Source organism: Lissotriton helveticus, chromosome 7 (assembly GCF_964261635.1).
Source record: "Lissotriton helveticus chromosome 7, aLisHel1.1, whole genome shotgun sequence".
NCBI classification, from domain to species: domain Eukaryota; kingdom Metazoa; phylum Chordata; class Amphibia; order Caudata; family Salamandridae; genus Lissotriton; species Lissotriton helveticus.
The window spans coordinates 1,375,077,511-1,375,102,026 of NC_136068.1; the positions used below are offsets into that span (position 1 = coordinate 1,375,077,511).

Consider the following 24,516-nt stretch of genomic DNA (forward strand, 5'->3'; position numbering starts at 1 on the left):
GGCTGTGACACGCACTGGTACTCCCCCCAATGTCGGCGCTGGGGCCGCCTGGATACGGGATAGAGGTTGCGGCGCCGACTAAGACTGACATAAGGCCTGCCTGAGCTTGGTGCCCTGCAGCGGGGATCACTGAACTGGGCCTGGAATACTGAAAGAGCGGACCGGAGGGTGATTGGCGACAGTGGCCCTGGGGTGAGGGTGCACCTCTCCCCCTTCCCCCTGTGATCGGATGCGACCATAGACACCCTTTTGCTTCCAGGTGCTATTGCTGCTGTTCAGTATCGTGATGGGTGGCATCTTTGATGTGTGACGCAGCGGTGAAGGGGACTGTGGACACTCTTTATGTTTGGGGCAGGGACTGGTAAGGCCCCTGTACAGCGAAAGAACAGGCCCCTGTACAGCGAAAGAACCAAGGTACAACAGCGTGGGATCACTTTATGTTTGCGCTTCCGTCCTAGAGCCCTCCTCTGGGGGACAGTGTTGTCTACTGCATGGAACTGCCTGTCCCTCCCTCCCTGAAACGTGGCGTATATTTGGGACACCCTGTTTGATCTTGACTGGTGACGTTGAGCTGATCGTCTGCTGCCCTGTGCTGCCCGACCTGCTCTGAAGCGCAGGTGTGGCCAGATTGCGAATGCACCAGGCAGATATAGCGGATATATTTTGAGGTAAAACCTGCTATTGAAAAGTGTTACTGAGCTCCGGAGCACCGCAGACAGTCCGAAGTGCAAACTGTCGCCCCTGACGATCTGTAGGTTAACACAGCAGGCTGCACAAATTGTTGGTGTACGCGCTCTTAGTTTGTCCTATATGCCGTCGAGGAAGATGGCTACAGGAGGCAGAGGTTCCAAGAGCGCCCCTCAGGCGCAATTGGCCAAATTTGCCTGGACCGGGGGAGGTGACAAAGGAGACTCGCCTAGACTGAATAAAGATAACACTGCGGTGTCGCCATCCCCAATCAAGGAGCCTACGCTCCGCGAGGTCATGGCGGCCATAGGAGGCATGCACACGTCGATGGACTCTGTCACAACGGAGATTTCCCTGCTTCGTGCAGACTTCAAACAAATGAACGAAAAAGTGAAGGAACTCAAGGTGGTAACGACGGCACTACAGGAGGATACTTCTGAACTGCAGCGACAGGTGTCGGATTTGGAGAAGAAACAGACCCGCATGACGCAGCAGTTGGACGATTATGAAGGGAGAGCTCGTCGGAACAACATACGAATCCTCGGAGTTCCAGAAAAAGCAGAAGGGCCTGCGGTGGACCTCTTTGTGGAAGAGCTGATCACGAAACACTTGAAACCGAAGGCTCTCTCCACTGACTTCTCCATTGAATGAGCCCATAGGGTACCTGGAGGTCGCCCCAAGCCGGGGGCTCAACCTAGACCCCTAATTGCAAGAGTTTTTAATTTTCGAGACAGAGACAACATCTTGCAGGCCTCCAGAGCGGGTCGGCCGCTGAAGATAGACCACTATGAGGTCCCTTTCTTTCCTGATTTCACAGCACGGGTTCAGGCGCAGAGGCGCAGCTTCCAGGCAGTGAAACGGGAGCTGCGTAGCAGAGAAATCAAATACGCTATGCTCTTCCAGGCCAAATTAAGAGTAGAAAGGTAAACCCTAGTTTTTTGACTCCCCAGAAGCAACCTGGGAATGGCTGGAGGGGTGGACGAGGGTCGGCGACATGAGGGGTACCTGCCGCAACAAGGCGGACCGGAAGACGGGTGAAGAACCTGGTGACTCAGCGACTGAGAATGCGTTGGAGGCTAGTGAACTGGACGAGCAGGGATGAGTGACATTAATCATCAACGGAAGGGCCCACTCCTGCGGACACTCGCAAGTAATGGGCGGGGGGTGGAGCTGAAGGATCTGGCGGGATCAGATAGAGGGGCATATAATTTTTAGGGGTGCTGGAACCCAGAGTTCCAGATATGTAACGGGTCAGATTTATGGTTTAACGTAGACATGTTATGATAATGTTCTAAAGGCTCTGTCTTATAATATCAAGTACTGTTTTACTGAAGTCAATGTAGGTGCCACGGGTCGGGTGAGCGCACATCACCTCTGCAAGTTAAGCACGGGTAGGGAACATATAGGCACTCTGCCATGTTGGGGGGTGGGCAGCTCGAGGTCCATGGGCAGGGAAGCAGGGTGGGGGGTGGAGGGGAGCTGGGTAGGGGTTTTCGAGACAATGCAATCTGATATTATTAATTACTGTGAAACTGTACGAATTCAGATTACAGTGTTGGAGGGGGGGACAGGCTGGTTGCACTATGTTCTGTGGTTTAGTTTTGGGCTATACTTCAAGGATACGGGCGAGCAAATGCGTGATGCAGTGTTGAGCTTTCAAGGATATTTTGAACGTGATGGCAAACGAGGTCTTGGACGACAAGATAATAGATGATACCTCCCCGGTTCTGGCCCCAGTGTCCCCTTTAACCCTGGTCACCTGGAATGTACGCGGTTTGGGAGATAAAATTAAGAGGGGATTGGTATTGCAATATGTACGTAGGGCAGCCCCAGCATTGGTATTGCTTCAAGAGATGCATTTGGTGGGGTCGACATGTAGGGCTCTGGATCGGTGGGGATACGCGATGGCAGTGCATTCTGAGTTTTCCTCCGGCTCCAGGGGGGGTGGGAATCCTGATACGTAAACGCTTTCCTGTGATAGTACAGCAGGTATGGAAAGATGCACAAGGACAGTTTGCAGCTATTTCCTGCTTGTGGGAGGGAAAGAGGTTCAATGTGGTATCGGTGTATATCCCACCTGCCCTCCATTCAGTCGCTCTCCCCGCCCTCAGTGCATTTCTACTGACACTGCCGGAGGGCGAGCTCATACTGGGTGGAGATTTTAATGCGGTTCTAGATGATGGACATGACCGCCACCCCAGCAGGGTGACAGGGCAGCATAAATCGCGGCTGACTGGTTATGTAGAGGCTATGGGTCTTGCGGATGGGTGGATGTTTAAACACCCCGGGGATCGAGGCTACACCTTCTACTCCGGGGTACACAATAGTCTCTCACGTATTGATCATTTTTTTGTCTCTGCAGACAGCTTGCCCCATATAACTGAGGTAAAGATAGGCCCGAGGGGTATCTCTGATCATTCCCCAGTCTCCATGATATACTCCTCTTATGTGAAGGCCCGGAGGCGCATCTACCCAATTTCGCCTCATTATTTACAAATTCCGCAAATTAGAAAAGACCTGGTTACGGCTACGAAATGCTACTTCCAAGAAAATATCGCTTCCGTTGACTCGCCGGGGGTCCTGTGGGAAGCATACAAAACGGTGCTAAGGGGCCAGGCTATAGCCTCCGTAACGGGTCATAAACGGACTGTGCAAGAAGACCTTAGAGTACTAGAGTACGACCTGGACGTTTTACAATCCAAACATGATCTTGATCCTACTGGGGAGGCTGCACGCCAGTTGCGCCTTAAACAGGCTGAATTTACGGAGTAACAGCGGGTGCAGGTTAAACAACGACTTATGCACACTCAACATATTATATACGAGATTGGAGATAAGGCAGGGAGACTTTTGGTATGGCTGGAAAAGAAAGAAAGGGCCCAGAGGACGATAGCGCAGCTTCCCAATGCCGACGGTAAGGTAAACACTACCCCTATGGATATAGTAGACACCTTGGCCAATTATTACGAAGCGGTTTACACCCCCTCCTCCTGTATGTCATCTGAGGAGGCACAGACCTACATTAAGGATATCCAAATGCCCTCTCTTTCGGACTCCGACGCCGAACTGTTGGAGTCGGATTTTACGACAGAGGAGGTACTGGGTGCTATTCATTCTTTGCAGTCAGGCAAGGCCATGGGGCTGAATGGGGTCCCCATAGAACTTTACAAGCGAGTCTCTGATCACGCGGCTCCGCACCGGTTGCGAATGTTTGAAGATAGCTTGGCTAAGGGGGAATTGCCCCGAGATCTGCGGACGGCTACGATTATAGCCATACCAAAACCTGGCAAACCTCTGGACGAATGTACATCATATCGTCCTATTTCATTATTAAATGCGGAGGCGAAAATACTGGCTAAAATGATAGCCGTACGACTAACCCCACACTTAGAGGCGCTTATTCACCCGGATCAATCGGATTTATGCCGAACAGGAGCACTGCTCTCAATTTAAGACGAGTCCATCCGGTGTTGGCGCAGATCCCGGCTCTGTCAGAACCGGCGGTGATCCTTTCTTTAGATGCCCGAATGGCCTTCGACATGGTCGAGTGGCCGTATCTATTCGCGGTATTGCGACATTAGGCTTTGGACCAAGGTTTTGTGCTTGGGTGAAACTCCTGTATACGAATCCGCTTGCACATGTTGTAGCCAACGGCCACATTTCCAGGGACTTCCGGCTGGGCCGTGGTACGCGTCAGGGATGCCCCTTATCGCCACTGCTTTTCGCATTGATCTTGGAGCCGTTGGCAGCATGGATACGGTGGGACCCCATGATAAGAGGTCTCAACTGGACTGAGTCTTGGGAGGACCGCATATCGCTATATGCCGATGATATCCTTCTTTACTTAACTCTTCCTAGGCGTTCACTCATAGTTCTTCTTAACATTTGTGAGATTTTTGGGCGAGCCTCAGGATACACAATCAACTGGTCCAAGTCGGTGTTGTTTGTCCTTAAGGGGCCCCCACTGCGCCTTCCGGACGGCTGCCCCCTGGTGATCACTGATGAACCCTTTAAATATCTAGGGGTGTGGGTGACACCTAGTCAGGAGATCTTTTACCATCGCAATTTACTACCCCCACTTGAGCGATTCCGCACGGATGTGCAGCATTGGCACACCCTACCACTGACCCTTTTAGGCAAAGCAACGTTATTTAAAATGATGATGTTACTACGACTGCTGTATATCCTGGAAAATACTCCGTTTCTCGTGCCTCTAAAATATTTTACGTCCATAAACGCGCTGGTTTCTGGTCTCCTTTGAGGGGACAAACCGGCGCGCATTTCCGGGCAAAAGTTGGTTCGGGGGTGGTTCGATGGAGGCATAGCGCTCCCAGATATCCAATTGTATTACTGGGCAGCCCAACTAAAGACTATAAATCACTGGCTCCACGCTCCGCAAACTTAGCCAGCGTTCAAGGCGGATAGATACGACCTAGGGGGCGGAGGAATGATGGCTGCGCTCTATGACCCCAGAGGTGCGGCGGCCCTGCTGGGCCCTACGGCTCACACGGTAAAGTTATGGTACTTGGCTTCTGCTCGCCTTAAATGTAAGGACACAATCACGCAGATGATGCCACTCTGGGCGTCGCGACGCCTCGGCCGTCTCTGTAATAGTAAGGGATTTGAGGCCTGGGACCAGATAGGCATATCGACGGTTGGAGACCTCTACAGGCGGAGTGCAATCCTCACCTTTGACCAGCTAGCGGCCCAATTCAACTTGGTGCAGGCGGAACGTTTCCGCTACTTACAAATCAGTCATGCCCTCAAGTCTGTGCTTCCGATTGAAGGAAAGCTACCAGAATCCACTCCTTTAGAAGATAGACTGCTAACGGAGCACATGCTGAAAAAGGCGACATCGTTGGTCTATCGTAAGTTGGTCAACAATATGCCCGACCCCATGGAAAGGCTTAGAGCGGCTGGACAGCGGAGATAGGGGAATTTGATGAGTCGGACTGGCAGGCCGCGCTCTCCTCTCCTCAGGAGGTCGCTGTGCCGTCGCGGCTCAGACTGATACAATTGAAAGTCTTACATCGAGTATATTATACTAGGGTCACACTACACAGGATAGGTAGAATCACACATCAGTACTGTTTGAGAGGCTGCGGGGAGGTGGGGGCATTCTACCATACTATCTGGGATTGCCCACTGATTGTTTGTTTCTGGTCCAAGGTTATGCGGACTATATCATAAGTGGTACACATTTTGCTGCTCCCTGAACCACGCCGCTGTTTGTTGAACATTTGAGAGCCTAATGAGCTTAGTCACACCCTACAAGATTGGGCCACGCTTGGTATTATGTACGCTAAACGAAATGTGGCTAGGGCCTGGGTGTCTCCCGTGTTACCGGCGCTTAATGCCTGGAGTACAGATCTGGACTCAGCGATGGTTGCCGAAAAGGCGGTATATTTGAATCGGAATTGTCGGCGAAAGTGGGCCAAAATTTGGGGAGCTTGGAATGAATATAGAGGGCATATTTGTGAGCCACCTCAGATGGATAGTGATACTGATTCGGAATGACAAAGAGAGGGGACGAGATAACCGTGGAACGGGGTGTTTATATTGAACTGATGTCATGATTGCATTACTGTTGTCTCCTTGAGATTATATGCTGTGTCCACTATTTTTCGCCTTCCTAATCATGATCTATTGATATGTACAATGAAAACCTTGAAAATGCCCATTGTTTACTTTCCATAATAATACTTTTTTTTTAAAGAAATGGAAGACGCTCCTTCTCCCAACTCGCAGCAAAGACCTGGAACAGCCTCCCCACGCACCTCCGGACCATCACCTCACTTGCGGAATTCCGATTGGCCCTCAAGACCTAGCTGTTCAAATAAGCCTCAAGGACCTTCAAGCACCTGTATAAAATATTGGGTGATTAGCCACACTTTATAAATCCTGATTGGGCACCTGGGAACAATATCAGAATAAAGGACCACATTTCTGTGTGTAGAAGTCTACTGTAAAAGGATCGGTGTATATACCCATATGTGAGAGATAACCAAGGGCGCGTCAGAGCTCTTTTAGTAAACTAGTTGTTGGTAGTAAGTCTCTACATCCTACCTCTCAATTCATATTATTGATGACTCTGAATATACTTGAATGGCCTGTCATTTTTTAAACTTTATGAATGATTGTGAAGGAAATTAACAGGAACTGAATAAGCTCCTGCTGTGGTTGACATAATGTTACATTAATCTAAGATAAGGGTCCGATTTAGATCTTGGAGGACAGGTTACTCCATCACAACGGCAACAGATATCCTGTCCACCAAAATATAAATCCTATTATTTCCTACGGGATTCATATTTTGGTGGACGGGGTATCAATCACCATTGTGACGGAGAAACCCATCCACCAAGATCTAAATCAGGCCCTTAGATTCAAGTCTTCTTTGATCCAGCTACATTAAATGGGAGGATTATGAAGGTGAAGAATACATTACAGTACGTGTTTATAATCATGACGTTATATACTATGTTGACATCTCACATACTTTACCTACTCTTTCATCCATCCATGAGTAAAGAGCAACCAACACTTACTGATGATAGTAAATTCTTCGAAGCTTTAGGTTAAATGAAGGCTAATGTTGCTAAAAGTTTTGAGCACTGCAGTTCTATAAAGTCTCTTCATGGCTCCACCTTACACTTTGAATAGCCCTTTACTACTTACGCTTGCTCTTTTATCTTTTCTGCCCTCTCCTTTCTCTTCTCTCCACCCCTGCACCCAGTTAGCCATAATTTCGTCTTGTCTGCCTCTTTCATTGACCCCCCTTATATTCTGTCACATCGTCCCTCTTATCTCTCCTCAATGGCCCTTACTCAATTGCCACCTCCATCCTCACTCTACCCGCCACCTGCAATGCCTTGATGCTATTTGAGATCTGAATAACCATTTTGATGATATGCAGCAAGTGCTTTCTCTTACATGGTGGTTAGGGCGAGCACCTCGCCCATGCATCCAAGAGACAATAACACACTTCAGTGACTTCTGTCTGGACCCTCCTTTGTGTGAGAGTGACAATGGGCCTTAGTCCCTACTCTGGGTAAGTGCAACTCTATAGCAGCTCTCAGCTGCCAGCCTTCCTGGATGCTCACAGATAAAAGTTCTGAGGTGAGAGCTATTGACAAGCTGTACTTCTAAAGGGCAATTCTTACCTCGAATAGAACATGATCAAAAGCAGGGCAGCCAATTAGAGGACATTTGCTAAACATGTATTAAGGTCCTTAGCTTATTCAATGATGGCTATGATCTGTGGCTGTAAAACGTGCATGGTCTCTTTTTACTTCACTCCCACAGAACCACCAGAAATCCAGCAGAGCATCTACACAAGTCCAAAAATACACACTGGGTGCAACCCTGGAACCCAAGTGCATACAATAGGTTCTAAGTAATATAGCAGGGTAAGCACTGGCTACCTCAGCAGCACATTTATTTCAAAGTATACTCACACTCTGGCCTAAAACAACAGTACACATTAGACAACTCCTGCCACAATCATGCACAACACAGTGCCAAGCCATAAATGTATCTAAGTCATCAAGAGTACTCAAAAGTGTAGATAGCCCAACAGTGTATAAGGAAAAGAGAATGCTCATGTCAGCTGAAGAACACACGTTGATGACTTGGTACTGTAAGCGTGTTCATACTGGTGGTATGTTTACCAAACCTGGCAGCTTAGTGATTTAATATGCTTGAAATTTCATCCACTTATTGCTAGGGAGAACAAAATAAAGATTCACAGCATCTAAAATATTTTGTAATGCGACTGGGCCCCTACCATATTAGGCAGATGCCATTGTTTTGGTATGTACCTTGGCAGACTTTCAAAAGTGTGTGAAGAAATATTTTACAGTATCGACGTGTATCATATTTGCCAGAAACCCTCATTCATGAAGCCCATGGAAATTAGCTGGCATATGCTGCTCAGGAAAGGAACAGTGTGTGAAGATGCATTGGAATAAGGGATGCCACGGACAACATAACCGGAAGGCATAGATCACGTAGAAAGAAGGCAAAGTAAATGTTGTACCATTAGTTTCTTAAATCATAGAACCCACGCACCATTTGTTGAATTCATACTAACATGGAAGACTATGAAACCCATTTTGGGATTTTCAGCTGCTTCAAAGTAGGACACCTGCAGTTCTTTCATTTTAGTGGAGTGTAAAACAGTGTTAACTGTTGTCTCTAGCCGGCATGTACTATAGGCAGTATTTTCACAAGTACAGGCAGGCGTGAAAGTGTCAATAGCATATGCATCATATGCTCTGAAGAGGGAAAACAGTACGTTACAGAATACAGGACGGACTGCCAGTGCTCATTGCTTAAGTCTTAAGTAGTTCTTATAAGCACAAGGTGGATCACGCTGTAGGTTAGTGAAATTAATTTAGTGGCGTAATTGTACCTTCTCAACCTCCCAAAAAAAAAAAAGGAGTATCTGGTCGTGATTAAAAATGACATATAGCTTGTAAAGAGAGCGCTCTCCATTTAATACGACGTTATAAAGTTCTTCATTCAAGCGAGATGTGTAACATGAGTAAGGATATCATTGAGTCCTGCCATAAATCTATTGTTAATCCTTCACAAGCACTTAACTATGCAACTGCCTTTAATATTTTTTTATAACATTTTGACCATTGATCATTATTTTGAAGAGCTCTCCTCCCCCTGTTTATAGCTCTTCTCTCTCGTGTATCACTCCGAGATACCTCTCTGGTCTGAACACCGCTCCATCTTACACTGGTCCGCAGTGTCCAAATAACTATCTTCAGGTCCCTGTGTACTTGCTATTTTAGAAGTCACAAGAAAGGTCCAGTCTTTATCAAGTTATCCTTTTCTCTCCTTCGAGAATTGTACACTCATATCCTGCTCAACTCATCCATATTTGACTAAAAATAAAAAAAAATAGGATTGCTGTTCACCAGTGGGAGCTGGAATCTATGGGGAGGAGGGAAGGGGCGGGAGCACGGACAGACAAAATTAAGCTTTACCTCACACGTCCTCTGCTTCGGATTTTTTCTTCCAACTGCAGTGTGGCACCAGCAAACACCCTTGCCCAATACAATGCTCACATGCAGCACCCTGGTTGGTAGGAGCGGCCGGCTCTCAAGACAGCTGGGGTGAGAGGTTTAAAGTGCGCTGGCCATCGCAAGACAGCCAGTCAAAAAGACATGCGCACAATAAACAGTGCACAGGCAGCCCTCTGCCCAGCATTACTCCCTGCTGCCACTCAGCAGGCACCACCCCGTCCTGACACTGCGTTCAGGACGGGGTGATGAAAAATAAAATGGTAATTAATTATTTTTCTTCTCTGGAGTTTGGGGGGCGGTTAAGTGGGGCGACAATCCTCTCATCAAACGGAGGAGCAGCCTTTGGTGTTCACCTACCATTGTTTCTACTGATCCCTCTGAACTTCTATGAATGCCTCCAGTGTGAGAACAACATACTCAAGGTAATAGTTGCTCTTGATATTTTTAATTCCGTTGTTGTTCATTCATCCAGGGTGCAGAAGAACAAAAGAAGTAATGTTGAAGTGGCATAACAGAAGCTATTGAGAAACATATGAAGGAATTAGGTGATATTTAACATTTACTACTGCAGCAGGAGAATGAAAATTGAGGTGAAGTCAGATGAATGAGTAAAAGTTTGATTGTCGAAGAACAGTCACAAAATGGAAATCTTTGTTTTCAACATGGAAGGAAGTGAACCATGTGGGAAAACTGTGTAGTACTGTGGGATGGGGAAAATGGAAAGAGGAAAACATTTTTGCAATAGAGCGCAGCTCACAGTTTTAGTAATTTAGGTTCCTGGCAGCCTTGGTGGTTTTGTAGTTTCCGAACAAGTGATAAAAGGTTAGAAGTGTTATAATGTCTACTTCATCCATTTTTCAGAGGTCGGGGAGGGCTTTATTGGGACATGCCTTTGGTTCCACAGAAGATCATCCGCAAGTGAAGGATGGCCTAACAATTGTGCCCATTAACTTGTAATGTTTGGTTTCCAAACTAGTGGTTGCCCAAGTTGCAAATTGTCTCAAGTTTACAGCATAAGAAGCACTTTTGAAAAGGTTTTTTTCTTTCATTGAAATCTTTTTTCACAGCGTTTTACACTTGTATTGCTCATAGAATGTACAGCAAACTGTACAGAAACATTTGTTGGAATCTGTATACGGTTGGTTGCAGTGAAGCGAATACTGACTGCATCAGAATTGATAAACTTTGCAAAGAAGTCTTGATGCAACAAGCAATAATCAAAAAGAAAGCAATGGAAATGTCAATCTGTGCATTTGTTGTGAAAATAAAGAGCCCACGTCACTCCATTTTGCACATTGTGATAACTAAGACATGAACAACTTTGCATTCCAAAAGTAGCTAGATTGTAATTGTGAATGAGACACCACTACAACACATTTGTACCAAACTATACTCTTATCTCTCCATACACAAACAGTACATATTAGAGACAATCACTGACACCAGCATGCCTACAACTTGACTCCGAGCCACACAGCTGGAAAATGTCAGGCACTCCGAAAACATATTCAAATCGAGCATTCTGTGCTTTTTTACCATACAGCAAAAGTTAACATAAGAAACAACTCTTGGCTCAATCAAATAACAGATCTCTAAATCCCAGCATCTCTACTGACCTTGTTATCAGCGCTATTTGACCCCCTCGACCAGCGGCCGGGCTTGGCTCCGCCGCATCTCTGTTTGCAGCGACCGGCCGGGCTTGGCTCCGCCGGTCTGCCTACATCACCCAGGATTCCAAGGGGGGAAGAGTGCGCCAGGCGGCGCATAAAGCAGCGTCAGGTCCCTCGTCCCGCGAGGATGCGCGCGGGACGCGCCGGACGAAGCCCGGACTAAGGGCGGACAGTCTAAGACAGTCCGAGACAGGTAGAGACTGGACTGGGCACGTTATACTGCCCGTATTGGCCAAAAATCATCTGGTCAAAGTAAGATTACCTGTACTTTGTTATATGCCATTTGTATTGCTCCCTTTGTTTCCCCTTTTTTACCCCCAGTGTTCACCTTGATCGTAATTGCCCGGTTTAAAAACCTGTTCCCTGAATATCTCCATCTAGGATGCCTAAAAAGAACACCACTGTCGTAGAAAACACTATGGACAACTACATGGTACATGTAGTAACTAAGATCAACAGTGATAGAAGACAGTCACTGGGTTTAAGTCAATCTCCCATTTTACACCCTATGAGTCCACCAGCTAACTCCCCATGGATAGACATTACATCTCAGGAAGCAGGAAATCAAATCCCAGACACTGAGACACTTGATAGTGAGATTCAAAATCACAGTGTTCTCGTAGAGCTTGACCAAGACTCAGTCCATGTCACCGACACTGAGTCGCAGCCTGATGACGTTGTACAGGATTCTCCTATACATGCGGACATACAGGCGGACAGCGTAGTTGAAGATCCCCCAGCTCTAGCGCTTAATACACTGGAGATTAGGAAATGTAGAAAGACACAGATAAATCGAGGAGGGAGGAAAAGGGTTGCAACACCCCCAAAAATTAGGGATAAAAGCGCGGGAAAAGGGGATGTTAGTAACAAACAGTTAGCTGATGATGAATTATTAAGTAGGATAGCGGACATGTTTGATAGTAAGCTTAAGGCTTTTATCAAACCGGTGGTGGCTAGACTCGACAAGCTTAGCACCGAAGTGAAGAAACTGGGTATGGCCCAGAAAATGTTAACGGATGAGTTAACAAACTTGTCAACTATAGTCACTAACTTAGCTAATACTACCAAAGAGCCTAATATGACAGAGACAGAAGGGAGGTGCAATTGTAACACAGTTTAACTCACCTGGACACACATCAGTAACACATAATAACCTTTTATTGTCAAGAGAAGACCCACCTTCAAATTCAGCTGAAATGCCAATAAACCCTGAAGGTGACTCCCTACATTTTATTGAAGAAGCCTCACCCCTAGTTTTGGTACTTGCAAACGTCCCATCTTTGGCTACTGGCCAGATAGAAACCCCTACATCACTGACAAGTAAGGCCCTCCATTGGCTGTCTGGCAATATGCAGATGGCCCCTCACGGGAAACACCAGTTAGCAGGAGAGGTTAAGTCAGCGAGAAGGGTACCCTGGATAGGACAAAACCCAAAAAAGTTTGCCGGTGACTGCGTAATCTTAAATTTCATGAACGCAGTCACACTACCAAACATCTTATTGAACATATTTCCCCCCCAACGCAGGAAAGGTACCATTGTCCCACTCACCTTAGAATTTTTTGGTAAAAAACAACGTAGCATGATTTACCCTAAGATAAATCATGCTTCCTCAAGATTAGCCTGGAATGACACATCAAATGGATGGGGTATAGTTGCGCCTGACAACAGTTGGGGGCGCAGATTAGATAGGTGGGAAAGACCCCAACAGATATATCAACATGAATATCAATATCCCACCCACTTTAATAACCAGTATAATATCCCTATTTCAAACAGGTTCAATGCCCTCTATAGACAGGGAGGCTTGGATGGGGTCGAATGACTACCGGACACACCTCTTTCCCCTATTCATGTGAATTACAGACAACAAGGGGTAGAACCGGGATATGAGGACTATCTAATTGGGATGCATGGACCTACCCATGAGTTGCCTGCCGTACCAGCTCAGACAAATAACTATCAATCCATCAGATATGCATAATTCCTTAACTATAGACACAATACATAACTCTGTGGTAGGTCAAGTGGACAGGCAATTAAGCGCAATGCAAGATATTTTGCCTGTTAAATCTGACACAGATATTCATACCAAAACCTCTCGTCCACCATCATCCTGCAATGAAAGTTTGATATCATGGGATATAGCAGGGCTCCGAGATAAATCTAATGATATCGGCTGGTTGTCTCTAGTTAAACAATATGCGGTAATTTGTCTACAGGAAACATGGCTGGTGGGGAAAAATGTACATATTGAGGGTTTTCAGAGTTTTTTTATTCCGGCTGTACCTTCACTCAGTGGTAGAGCAAAGGGGGGACTGGCAACTTATGTTAATCTGTCGCTTATATGCTCCAAATCTGAATACCACTCTGGTAATCGAAATATCCAGGTTTTGGAGCTAAAGAGGGGCAACACTACTCATACTCTGATTAATTTTTATAATGCGACCAACCACTTAGGTGATTGTAACATACAGTCTTTGTGCGACTTTTTAAGAGAAAATGCTGAGAGACTGCCCCGCCAGTTGCTGCTTGTTGGTGACTTTAATACACATCCATGCGGAAACCCCGGAGTTACTGCCATTAATGATCTAAGATGTAATAACCTGGATGGCTTCCACTTTGATCACTCGCGGCGTGGAACAGATTTAAACTCACTAATGAATGAAAATAATTTAATTTCAGCAATGTCAACAGTGGCGGACCAAACTCTTTTTCCTATTCCCACGTTTAAAGGTCACACTACTGGATCATACATAGACCATACTCTATTATCTGCCGACCTTGCCAACGCTGTTTTGAACTTCCACATCCAGATGAGTATTTATAGTGATCATAATCCTATGTGTATTAAAATGGGTGGGGGAATTTTTGAACAGTGGAAGCCACGAGTGGACTGTGGGTCCATAAAATGTATAAATGGGAAGCGTCGCTTAAAATGGTCAATGGTAAACCACGAAAATTTGTATAACTCTATTAACAGTACCTGTAGTTCTGAATTTTTTATATGCATATCACCTGTATCAGCACCGCAACAAGTCTTGGCATCCTTTGAGGGTGTCGCAAAGATAGTAGGATCAATGTTAACGGTGACAACTAGAGGGAACTTAAATAGTAATCCAAAATGGTTCGATAATGATTGCTCAAAGGTTGGCCGCGAGCTTAAGGTGGCACTAAAAACCAGACCTAGCGCTTAAAAAAGCTACGCGTGCCAGGTATAAAAAGGCTCTTGCAAATCGCAAAAAAGAAGTAAAAAAAAAAATGTATGGGAGTCCCTCTTAGACCCTGAAATATTAAGAAATAGTGCAAAGTTCTGGGATATCATAAATAAACCCCTTTTTGACAACCTAATCGATTCTACCATGGGCACAAATATCCCAGAAGCAGAGTGGGTTATTTATTTTAGCTCCATTTTTAAAAGTGACGAGTTGCAGGCAGAATGCACGCATGTTGTATCAAAGGGAAAACCACTGCATTTCACAATAAATGAGGTCGAAAAAGGAATTGACGGGCTCACTAGTAATAAGGCCCCAGGACCGGATAATCTTCCACCGGACCTTTTTAAATCCTGCAGATCACTATGGGCACCAGTACTCACCGCAGTATTAAACGCGGCTGTGGTTTCCGGCTGCCCAAAGTCATGGGGGGTATCTACCATCGTACCCGTGTTCAAGAAAGGGGACCGTAACAGCCCCCTTTGCTACAGGCCAATTTCTTTGATCAATTCTATTGTCAAAGTAGTGGGGGGCGTAATTTTAAACAGATTGGTCGCATGGGCAGACGAAAATAACGTAATATCGCCCATCCAATACGGTTTCAGACCTGGACACTACGATTACCCAGTGTTTGAATTTGTACCTTATTATAGGGAAGTATACCAAGGCCCGACAAGGTACAATTCACATGGCGTTCATGGATCTGTCGTCGGCATTCGACTGCGTGAGCCGTAGAGAGCTCTGGACAGCCATGGCGAAAATGGGCGTAGAGCAGAATTTAATTAATTTACTAGCAGACATGCATTCTGATACAAGGGCAAATGTCCGGTTCACACGAGATTTAAATGTGACAGAAGAATTCAGTGTGCGCCGGGGTGTCCGACAAGGATGCATCTTAGCCCCGTTCCTTTTCAACCTATATATAAACGACCTGGAAGAGCATCTTTTAAGTACAGGAGCAGATTACCCCTATATTGGCCGCAAAGGACTGCCAGTCCTGCTTTACGCGGACGATGCAGTCCTTTTGTCTGGAACCGCTAACGGTCTTCAAACATTATTAAACTCCTTTTTTACATTTATGAAATCTCGAGACCTGAGTATAAACAACTCTAAATCCTTCGTAATGAAGGTTGGCCAAGGTAGTAAAAAATCAAATTGTTTAACTGTAAATGGGGTAAAAATCCCGATCACAAAAACATTCTCCTACTTAGGGGTCCGGTTCGATCACCAACTGAACTGGGGACCCGTAGTCCAAAAAAAGAAGGGAGAGATAGTTAGGGCAAATGCTGCAATACTTATTTTTGCAAGAAGAATGGGAAATAGCCCTGTGGCAGCATTACTCCAACTCTATCAGGCCAAGAGTGTTGCCATAGCATGCTACGGCAGTGAGCTATGGGGATATGTCTCACTAGGGGCGCTTGAAATAGCAGAAAACAACTTTCTTAAAAAGATACTAAGGGTCCCTGGTGGAACAGCAAACTTCTCTGTACACGAGGAGCTAGGTGTACCATTCCTATGCGACAAAATAGTAGTAAAACCCTTAGTATGCTGGCTACAATGTTGGACAAACAGTGATGTCCCTCTTACCCAGCTAATACTGAGGGAAGCGCTAACATGGGAAAACAGGCTCAAGGTTCCCTGGTTAAAGTACCTAATCAACTGCTTTAGGGAAATCGGGCGCCCCGACCTTTTCCTAGATCCGGATTGCATTACAAAACAGGATGTTATTTCTGTGAAGAAGACCTTTATTACTTTACGGCACTTAGACAGGGAGGCCGGCGAAATAACGAAGGGAAGCGTACGCAAACATGTGGTATTACAAACAACCCTGTTCATGGAACCGTACCTGTCAGAGCCAATGACAAGTTACGATCGCTTCCTGCTGATAAGATTCAGGCTGGATTTATTTCATTTACTGCTGGCCGTGCCAAAGGGAGCCCACCGAGGACAAGTGTTGTCGGCTTGCGGCTGCGACGAAAAGTCTCCGCAAGACCTGGCACACTTTTTATTCTTCTGTCCATTCTATGACATCCCACGTAGGCTATATTTAAAACCATGCCTCAAAAAATTGAATTTCTCCCAACACAGACCAGCACTTTGTTACCTTCAGATGTTAGGATGGGACTGTACTTTATTTGTGTGTAGTTTTTTTAAATTGGCACTCAAATTCAGGAAAAGCATGGAAGGTTAATTGTCCTTGAAATTGATAAGTTTTTAGCAAAATTATTTTTAACTTCTTTTTTATGATTGTATAACAACTCCTTTTTAATATTCGAGTATATGTCTTGCCTGTAAATTTTCATTTTTATAATCATCTACAATGAATTTAATCAAGTCATTTTTTAAACTCTTTTATATCATTATGTGTTATTACATGTTTGTTTGTAATGCTTTTATGGTTAAATAACCGAATAAAGTTACTTGACTTGACTTGTCTTGAGATCTCTAAATCAGGGTTCTCCAGATTTGGTCCTGGAGGGCTGTATCCATGTCAGATTTTTAAGATAATTACATTTATCTAAACGAGGATATGCTTAAAATCTGGAATTGATCCGGCCCTCCAGGACCGACTTTGGAGCACCCTGCTCTAAATTAATGAACTGGATATGAGCACAATTACCCCTACATCAGTAGTTCCCATTAGACACAACTCTGGGCACTATCACATGCAAAACATGACCCCAGGCCATTCAGCTGTCTATGCATGTTCCTGAACAACATATCCATTCAAGTTTTACCAACACATCCACACCATCACACCAATATAAACATTAACCAACCTGAAGAAATTACATAGAATCAGTGCTTAATTTGAGCTGGAGATTTCCTGTGCTCTGCACCAGTATTTAATTGTCAGCACCGGCACTTTTAACAGTCTGTCACATGGTGGTGCTGTCAGTGTTATTTGGATAAACGTGCAACAACCGTTTATTATTCATATAATATACGTTTAAAATGACTAATATCTGCTGCCCAATCCATTTCAATAGCTTTGGGGGGCCTTGAATAGTCAAAATAGTCACACATGTAGGAGTATGATGGTTAGTAGTTCCGTTGGTACCATCATTGACAGTGCTGGCACAGGCACTAGGTGGGGCAAACTGCAGTGGCCTCCTGACGAGGGCTATGGCACTTGTTTTTTTGCAAATTGAGCACTGCATATAATGGTATCAAAGCTATATCTCAGGCTGACAAATGTATATGCAACCAGAACTAAACAAACAGCAATTACTTTTGTCAAACGCATCCAGTCAAATATTGCTTCATTCAGATCCAGAACAAGAACTAGTTGGTCACTACTGAACAAAATATATCTATAGAAAAAGTATATTGGCCAAATCTAACCTAACCTAATCGGCAGCTTTTCAATATTATTCACTTATAAACACTACGAAACACAGCCAAATGTAAGAGTAACAGACCACGTTAACTTGTGAAGCAAGAATCCTCAAACCATAAAGAGAACTTAGTTGAAAATATCAAAGAAATAATAGCAATTTACTATACAAATGCACTTAACAAGTCATAACATAAAATACTGTAACATAAGCCCCATTGGGAAAGAGTGAATTATTACATCTATTTAGCCGAGGGACAAGATGCTAGCTGATTTTTACCCGCCCCTCTAAATCTATTTCCCCTAATGAAAATGGCACTCAAAATTATCACTATAATATAAACGCTGAGGTACATATTACTCAGCAGTATGGACCGCCTGCTTGCTGATACCACTTACATCTGGAGGTCACGTGACCAACCTCTTCCCTCCCCCATTTTTCCATCATAGGGAGCTCCTGCGAAACTCACAATCTTGGCAAAACATTGACCACACTCACTCATTTAAAGCAAAGTTTGAAAGAGTCAACTCTCAATAAGCTAATTCCATCAACCCCATCCAGCATAGAGCTTCTCCACTGGAAAACTCTCAGAGAGTGCAGCAGGGCCAGACTGACTACCGGGCGTTTTGGTGTGCTGCAAGCTTAAAGCTTATTTCACAGTGGTGGGGGCTGATTTCGTTGATGGAGACCTCCTGTGCTTCTAAATCAACAAAGCAAAATGAATGGTTTTAAGCACACGCAGGTCCCCATCAATGAAATCTGCCCCAAGCACCAAAACGCCCGGTTGCCATTCCGGCCTTGGAGTGCAGATGATGCAAGGCTCTCCGTCCTATTTGCTGCAGGCACCCAAGTCCTTGTATTCAAAACGTTCGACTGCATACAGTGATATTCACCACAGGACCTGGCCTTTGGCAAGCCTTGAGCCGAACACGCAGCAGGAGTCAGACCCCTGCTGCACATGACCAAAAACCATGCACAGGTGAGTACTGCCAAAAGGGTTGCCCTATGGCTAGGCCCGGCCCCAACCTATGCTGGCACCAAATTTCCGCTGTGTACGCCATTTAGCAGTGGATAGAGAAGGTTGACCCACAGGGCTGAGCCCAACTAGTGCATAATCCGTTGTGGATGAACAACCCGCAGTGACCATGGCCTTTGCCCATGGGCTGTGGGTTGGCTACAAGGTCTGTAGCCAACTAGCTGGGCAACCAACCACTACTGGACACAAACCTTGGATATGGGCATCAGAGGTTAGAACAAGAGCCATAGGCTAGGCTCTGCGATCAACCTAGAGAAGTCATCCAAACCCCTCTGCACATTGCCTTTGTTGTTTGCAGGACCAGGCCTAGCTGTGCACAGCAGGTGTTGGCCAACATGCCACGGGTACCAACCTCCATTACAGTTTAACCCCACCGGCTCTATTTTATGTCTTTTTTTTCCAGATTCACAGATCCCTTCATAGGTTTCACGAGCCTCCATCAATCAGGCTGTGATCTGTGTTTGACCATACTTGGTTTTGAAAACCTGGGTTAACATCCACTGAACACAGGGAAGACCAAGCGTAGGTCCATGAAGTTTGCGAAAGTTCACTGTTCCTGGTCCACAAAGTTTGTGACAGGTTTATGGCCCAGTCAGAATTTGCATATGGCGGGGCATACAAGCCCAGGCAAACCCCAATGCAAATTGTTAGTGTTTTGCTATTTTATTACAGGGAATGCCTTTGTGATTACCTCAAGACCCCCCAATGAAGCGAGAGGAGGGTAACAGTGTACTCAAACTGCCTCCTTAATCCACACTTTCAGTTGTTTTTCAAGAAGTCAGAGACTTGGTCCCTCACCCCCGACCCCCTTCGGTAATGGCAGTCCGAACTTCTTTCGCCATGTTGCAGCCAGCCAGTCACATGGTTCCACAGATCCAGTTTTGAAACTCAAATTTTGTAGAAATTACCTTTTTATTACATTTGAAAGAGTTTCTAGGAAAATTTTACATTACACTTGATACGTTATTTACATTCCAAATGTTGTAATAGCTCGACTCGTACTTTAGCTCTTAGGGCCAAGTTAGACTCGGCTTTCTGTGTGAATTTAATGGATCTCATAAAACACCCCTCACACTCAATTATTCCATAAATTCGCGTCCTCTGAGCCAATCTTCTTCCACCTTCTGGTTAGCCTTTTTCTCCCACACAAAGGGGTCTGTCGCACATTTTTCAACATCTCATCTTCAGGGACAATAAGGGCTGAACAAATCCATTATACAAAACGTTGATGTATGTTCTATACCCTCCACTTGACCACTCTCCCTTGGTATGGAAATATCGCAGACTGACAGTAAAACCCAAGAGCAGTGTTCTCTAAGACGCAGCTCTCTCTTTCCCGTAAAAGGCTTAGACCGGCGAACTGACTAGATTTGCTCTGCACAGAAGCAACAATACGTTTTTCCTGGAAAGTCATCAGCATGTTAGAGAAACCACTAAATCAATTAACGTATACGATAAGAAGACACGAATGGGATAAATAGAAACGCCCCCTCCCCACACACACACACACACACACACACACACCGCAGACTTGGCAGGAAGTAGTGAGAAGATGCTTTATTCACGAGGTGGAGGTCTTTTCAGGGGTGTCTCCAAAAGAAGGTTTTGCAAAAGGAATAACGAGCTCCTAGACCCTCAGCTCTCCACCCTTCCATTAGCAAGGGTCCCCCGGTTGCATTGCTTCCACAGTACCTGCAGCTATGCGACCCCCGCTCATCTGCATAGCCTCAAAGTTGCAGCCTCGTCTTTCAGTCTATGTTCTCCTTCATCTGATGGGCGCTGCCATCTTGAAGTTCCGGCCGGAAGAATTTTCGGTGTTTGATTAACTCTACCTGCCTCAAGAGCCTATGTTCGCCATGCATCATCTAGCCATGTCTCAGACGTGCCTCGCACAAACAGACCGAAGCAACAGCACGCCGAGGTGAACTCTCAAGCAAGGCGGTGCAGCCAGAGGTCATTAGTACAGTAGCACGAATAGACCGAAGAAAAGTCATAGGTCGCTATGACAGACCAAAACAGTTGGGTAAAAGCTGAGCTGCTTGAAGCACGTTCGCCGATTATTTCCATTTAAAGCACCAACTTTAAATGGGAATATATCATAGCTAGGGTGACCAGAATTTTAAAGCCAAAAACCGGGACATTTCACAAAAATAGAAGAAGGACTACAATTTTACTTTAAGCGATGAGAGCGCTCCTCAGCAGAGAATTACAGAACAGGCATTAAGAACATACATAAAATGCAATTTTTAAAGCCAATAGCTTGCCTGTTAATCAAATTGCTTTCTTGAAACAATTGCTATCTATCCCTGCTATGTAAAACATAAAAAACACCTCCCACCGTTTTCAGTCGACCCTCTCTAAAAACCGGGACATGAGCTACATTTCTTGAAATTTGCTGGGACAGCTGGTTAAAAACAGGGACCGTCCTGGCAAAACGGGGACACCTGGTCACCCTAATCATAGCTGCCGAGTTTCCAGATTGCTATGTGTGACTTTTTCATTATTTCAGTGTAATGAGTAACATTTCAACTACTGTGATACCTTCTCGCGAGCAAAATCAAGCAATTAAAACAAGGTAAACATATAATTATCAGCAATTACATCCACCTGAACAACGAGAAACTCTAAGACGGGTTAACTACTGCAAAGTACCAGAAATGGAAAGGCACTAACCTAGTGCTCTTGTAACCTGAAGTGAAATGTAAGGAGCTCAATGGAGCTGACTGGTGATTGCTTGCCTATGGTGCAATAACAGGAGGACTCCAAACAGCAGAAAGTCGTCATTTAGAGGTGGCAGGTAACCTCATGTAACTTATCGTGTGCTTTTGTAATTTGTCCATTTGTAATTTTCTGTTCCTTTTGTGAAGCGCTCTGACGCCTTCGGGTAAAGTCCGTGCTATATAAAAACGCATAAATAAAATAAATGACTATTATAATCTGTCTACCTCTCAGCACTGCCCACCCCCACCCAGTCTCGCCTTTCCTCATTCAGAGGTTGGGTACCTCTGTGTGTTCGATTCTGAATATACAGTCCACCGTCATAGAAGCCTAAGGAGGGTTGTAGGGCGTCAGCTGCTGCAATTTGGCATGGCATTACATAAAAGGCAAACCAAATCTGCTGTGGTTTTCCTGCATCCATAATGTAGAACCTGGTGGTGCTGTTCATGGAAAAATGATCAATGGCTGCTGACTTTGGCACTGGGAACAAGATTCGAGTCTCGGCGACACTGGTTCAAAATCCTGTGATTCTGGGCAAATCAGTAAATTTCCACATGCCCAACAAAAAAATATATGTGTCCTTGTAATGTAACTGTAGCGTATGTAAAGTGCTCCAATACCATCGGTTTGAGTTCACGCCATATAAAAATCTTCAAAAGAAAGCACACCCTGGGAGAAAAGTCCCAGTGTGTTTGGAATACTGGCTGAATAGCGTCAACTAAATTTGGCCATGCCTGAAACCTCCTTCGCCCTGGAGTTCTCATGAAAAAGCCACTGTGACCACCCTGGCACAGTAGTTTGGGGGACACTGAGAAATTTCAATGAAAGTACGTATGTCGTTTGATAGGTGAAGTCTAAGTTGGGCACGTGGTTGCATGGTTAGCGGGTACAGGCCCTCTGACACTCCAAGTAGCTTGGTAGCTGGGCAGCTGACGTCTGAATGCGGCTGTAATTGGTTTAATATTTAGAAGTGACCAAAGTCGGATGCAATCATTTCGGTGGGGGGTAAATTAACAGTTGAGTTACAGGCACGGCACCAGCCCAGGTCGGTGCGAGATGCCTTCAACAGCGTTTTGAGCAGTGCCATCATTCAATTTGCGGCGCCACCCACAAACCGGCCAGCCTGGAGATTCACATTCCTCAAAACTCCCTGCTCTGGCAGCAGGATGTGACGTCCCTGCGGCGTAGGCCTGTAGCAATCAACCTGACTGTGCCCGGTAGTCTAGTCATTGGATCATGGCATCAGGCTGTCAGCCAGAGCGTGCCGCCGGGGAATGATCACAATAATGAATCTTGATACATTCGCAGCACTAGTGCAGTTGAGTGAATTGTCAGCCTACCAGCACTGCCTTACCTCACAGTGGGAGCACAGCGCGTGCAGTGCATGACACAGGCGACGCGCTGCCAGCTTGCACACATGGCGCTTTCAATATCAGCTGAGTCACAACATGTTAGACTTGGCATTTTTTGGCGTCTTTCCCCTGAGTTTTTGCTTTCTGGCCTCCCGGTTTTTACTCTGTTTGTGCTGGCTTAGTGTTTCTGTGCACTTTTCTCACTGCTGATCAGTGGTAAAGTGCAAGTGCTCCTGTGGTAAAATGTGTTGTGGATTGGTGTTTCCATGATTGGCCTGTTTAATGTATGTGTCAGTCCCTAGTAAAGTGCATTGTGTGTGCCAGGGCTCGTAAATCAAATGCTGTTGGTGGGCTGCAGCACTGGATTGTGCCACCCACCCAAACAGCCCGTAAATGTAAATCCGGCCTGTCATTGCAGAGCCTGTGTGAAGTCTGGTACTGCCATGTCGACTTGGCAAGTGCACCCACTTACCAGGCCCTAACCTTCCTTTTTCTTACATGTGAGTCACCCCTAAGGTAGGCCCAAGGTACCCCTGTGGGCAGGATGCAGTGAATGTGAAAGGTAGGACATGCTCTGGTGTGTGTGTGTGGCATGTCCTGGTAGTGAATTACTGCTAATTTAGTTTTTTACTATTGCAAGGCTATATGTTCCCCATAGGACAGAATGGGGAGTTTGTTTATAACATCTTATGAATATAATTGGCCCTGGGAACTTGTGGAAAAGTCAGCCCATAATGCACCTGATGCCCAGGCTGCTGGCGCAGGACGCCTCTGAGTTCCCATCTTGAACAATTACCAAATAAAGAGACGGGCGCTGGAGGCAGGAAAACAAGAACAGAGTTTTATTTCTCATGAGGAGAGCCTGTCATTTCGGACACTCTCATAGTGTCTTCAGGAGGTGCTCTAACAAGTTTCTCTGAGGCTTCGTCTTTTATACACATGTTTATGGCACAAAAACATCCTTCATTACAATCAAGACATTGTGAAGTATGAAGATATTCCAACACGTGGCTACAGTAGGGGCCCTTATCCTCCATACAATAGGAGGGGGCTGTCACGCAGCTGAGTGTTCTGCTGATTCCTTTGGAATGTGTGCGCCTGATCGAATCTCAGGGGGTGGGGAGGTCATGATCAATAGTAGCTCCCTTTGAAGAGGGGCGAGTGCATACAGTAGTGGGTAATAAACTGTATCCTCAGGCTGAGGGATGACCAGCGGTCCGTGCAGACAATCAGGCTCAGAGGAAGGGGTCATCAAAGGAGGGGTATTCATGGAAGAAAAGGAGGTGTTGGTCAGGCGCGGGGTGTGATTCCCAGAGACAGAGTCATGCGGGAGGGGAGGGTTCTTGACTTGTGCATGTGAGAGCGGGGGCGGTCAGGGTGCATTGGGGATGCTTGCAGGGTCAGGGAAGGGCGCTGATGATCGATCGCGAACAGGGAGACCATGGCACCTAAAATGGCTGTTGT

The 24,516-nt window shown here is 45.7% G+C and overlaps 1 protein-coding gene across 1 annotated transcript in view; it reads right to left on the reverse strand.

Annotated features, from left to right (window-relative positions):
* The window catches only part of COX10 (cytochrome c oxidase assembly factor heme A:farnesyltransferase COX10), a 593,978-nt gene extending 573,177 nt beyond the window's left edge, over positions 1–20,801 (reverse strand). Inside the window, exon 1 of the mRNA XM_078650861.1 lies at positions 20,675–20,801. Coding sequence (XP_078506987.1) covers positions 20,675–20,705 — 31 coding nt within the window. The 5' untranslated portion in view covers positions 20,706–20,801. The remainder of the gene's footprint in view (positions 1–20,674) is intronic.
* Positions 20,802–24,516: the final 3,715 nt, after the last annotated feature.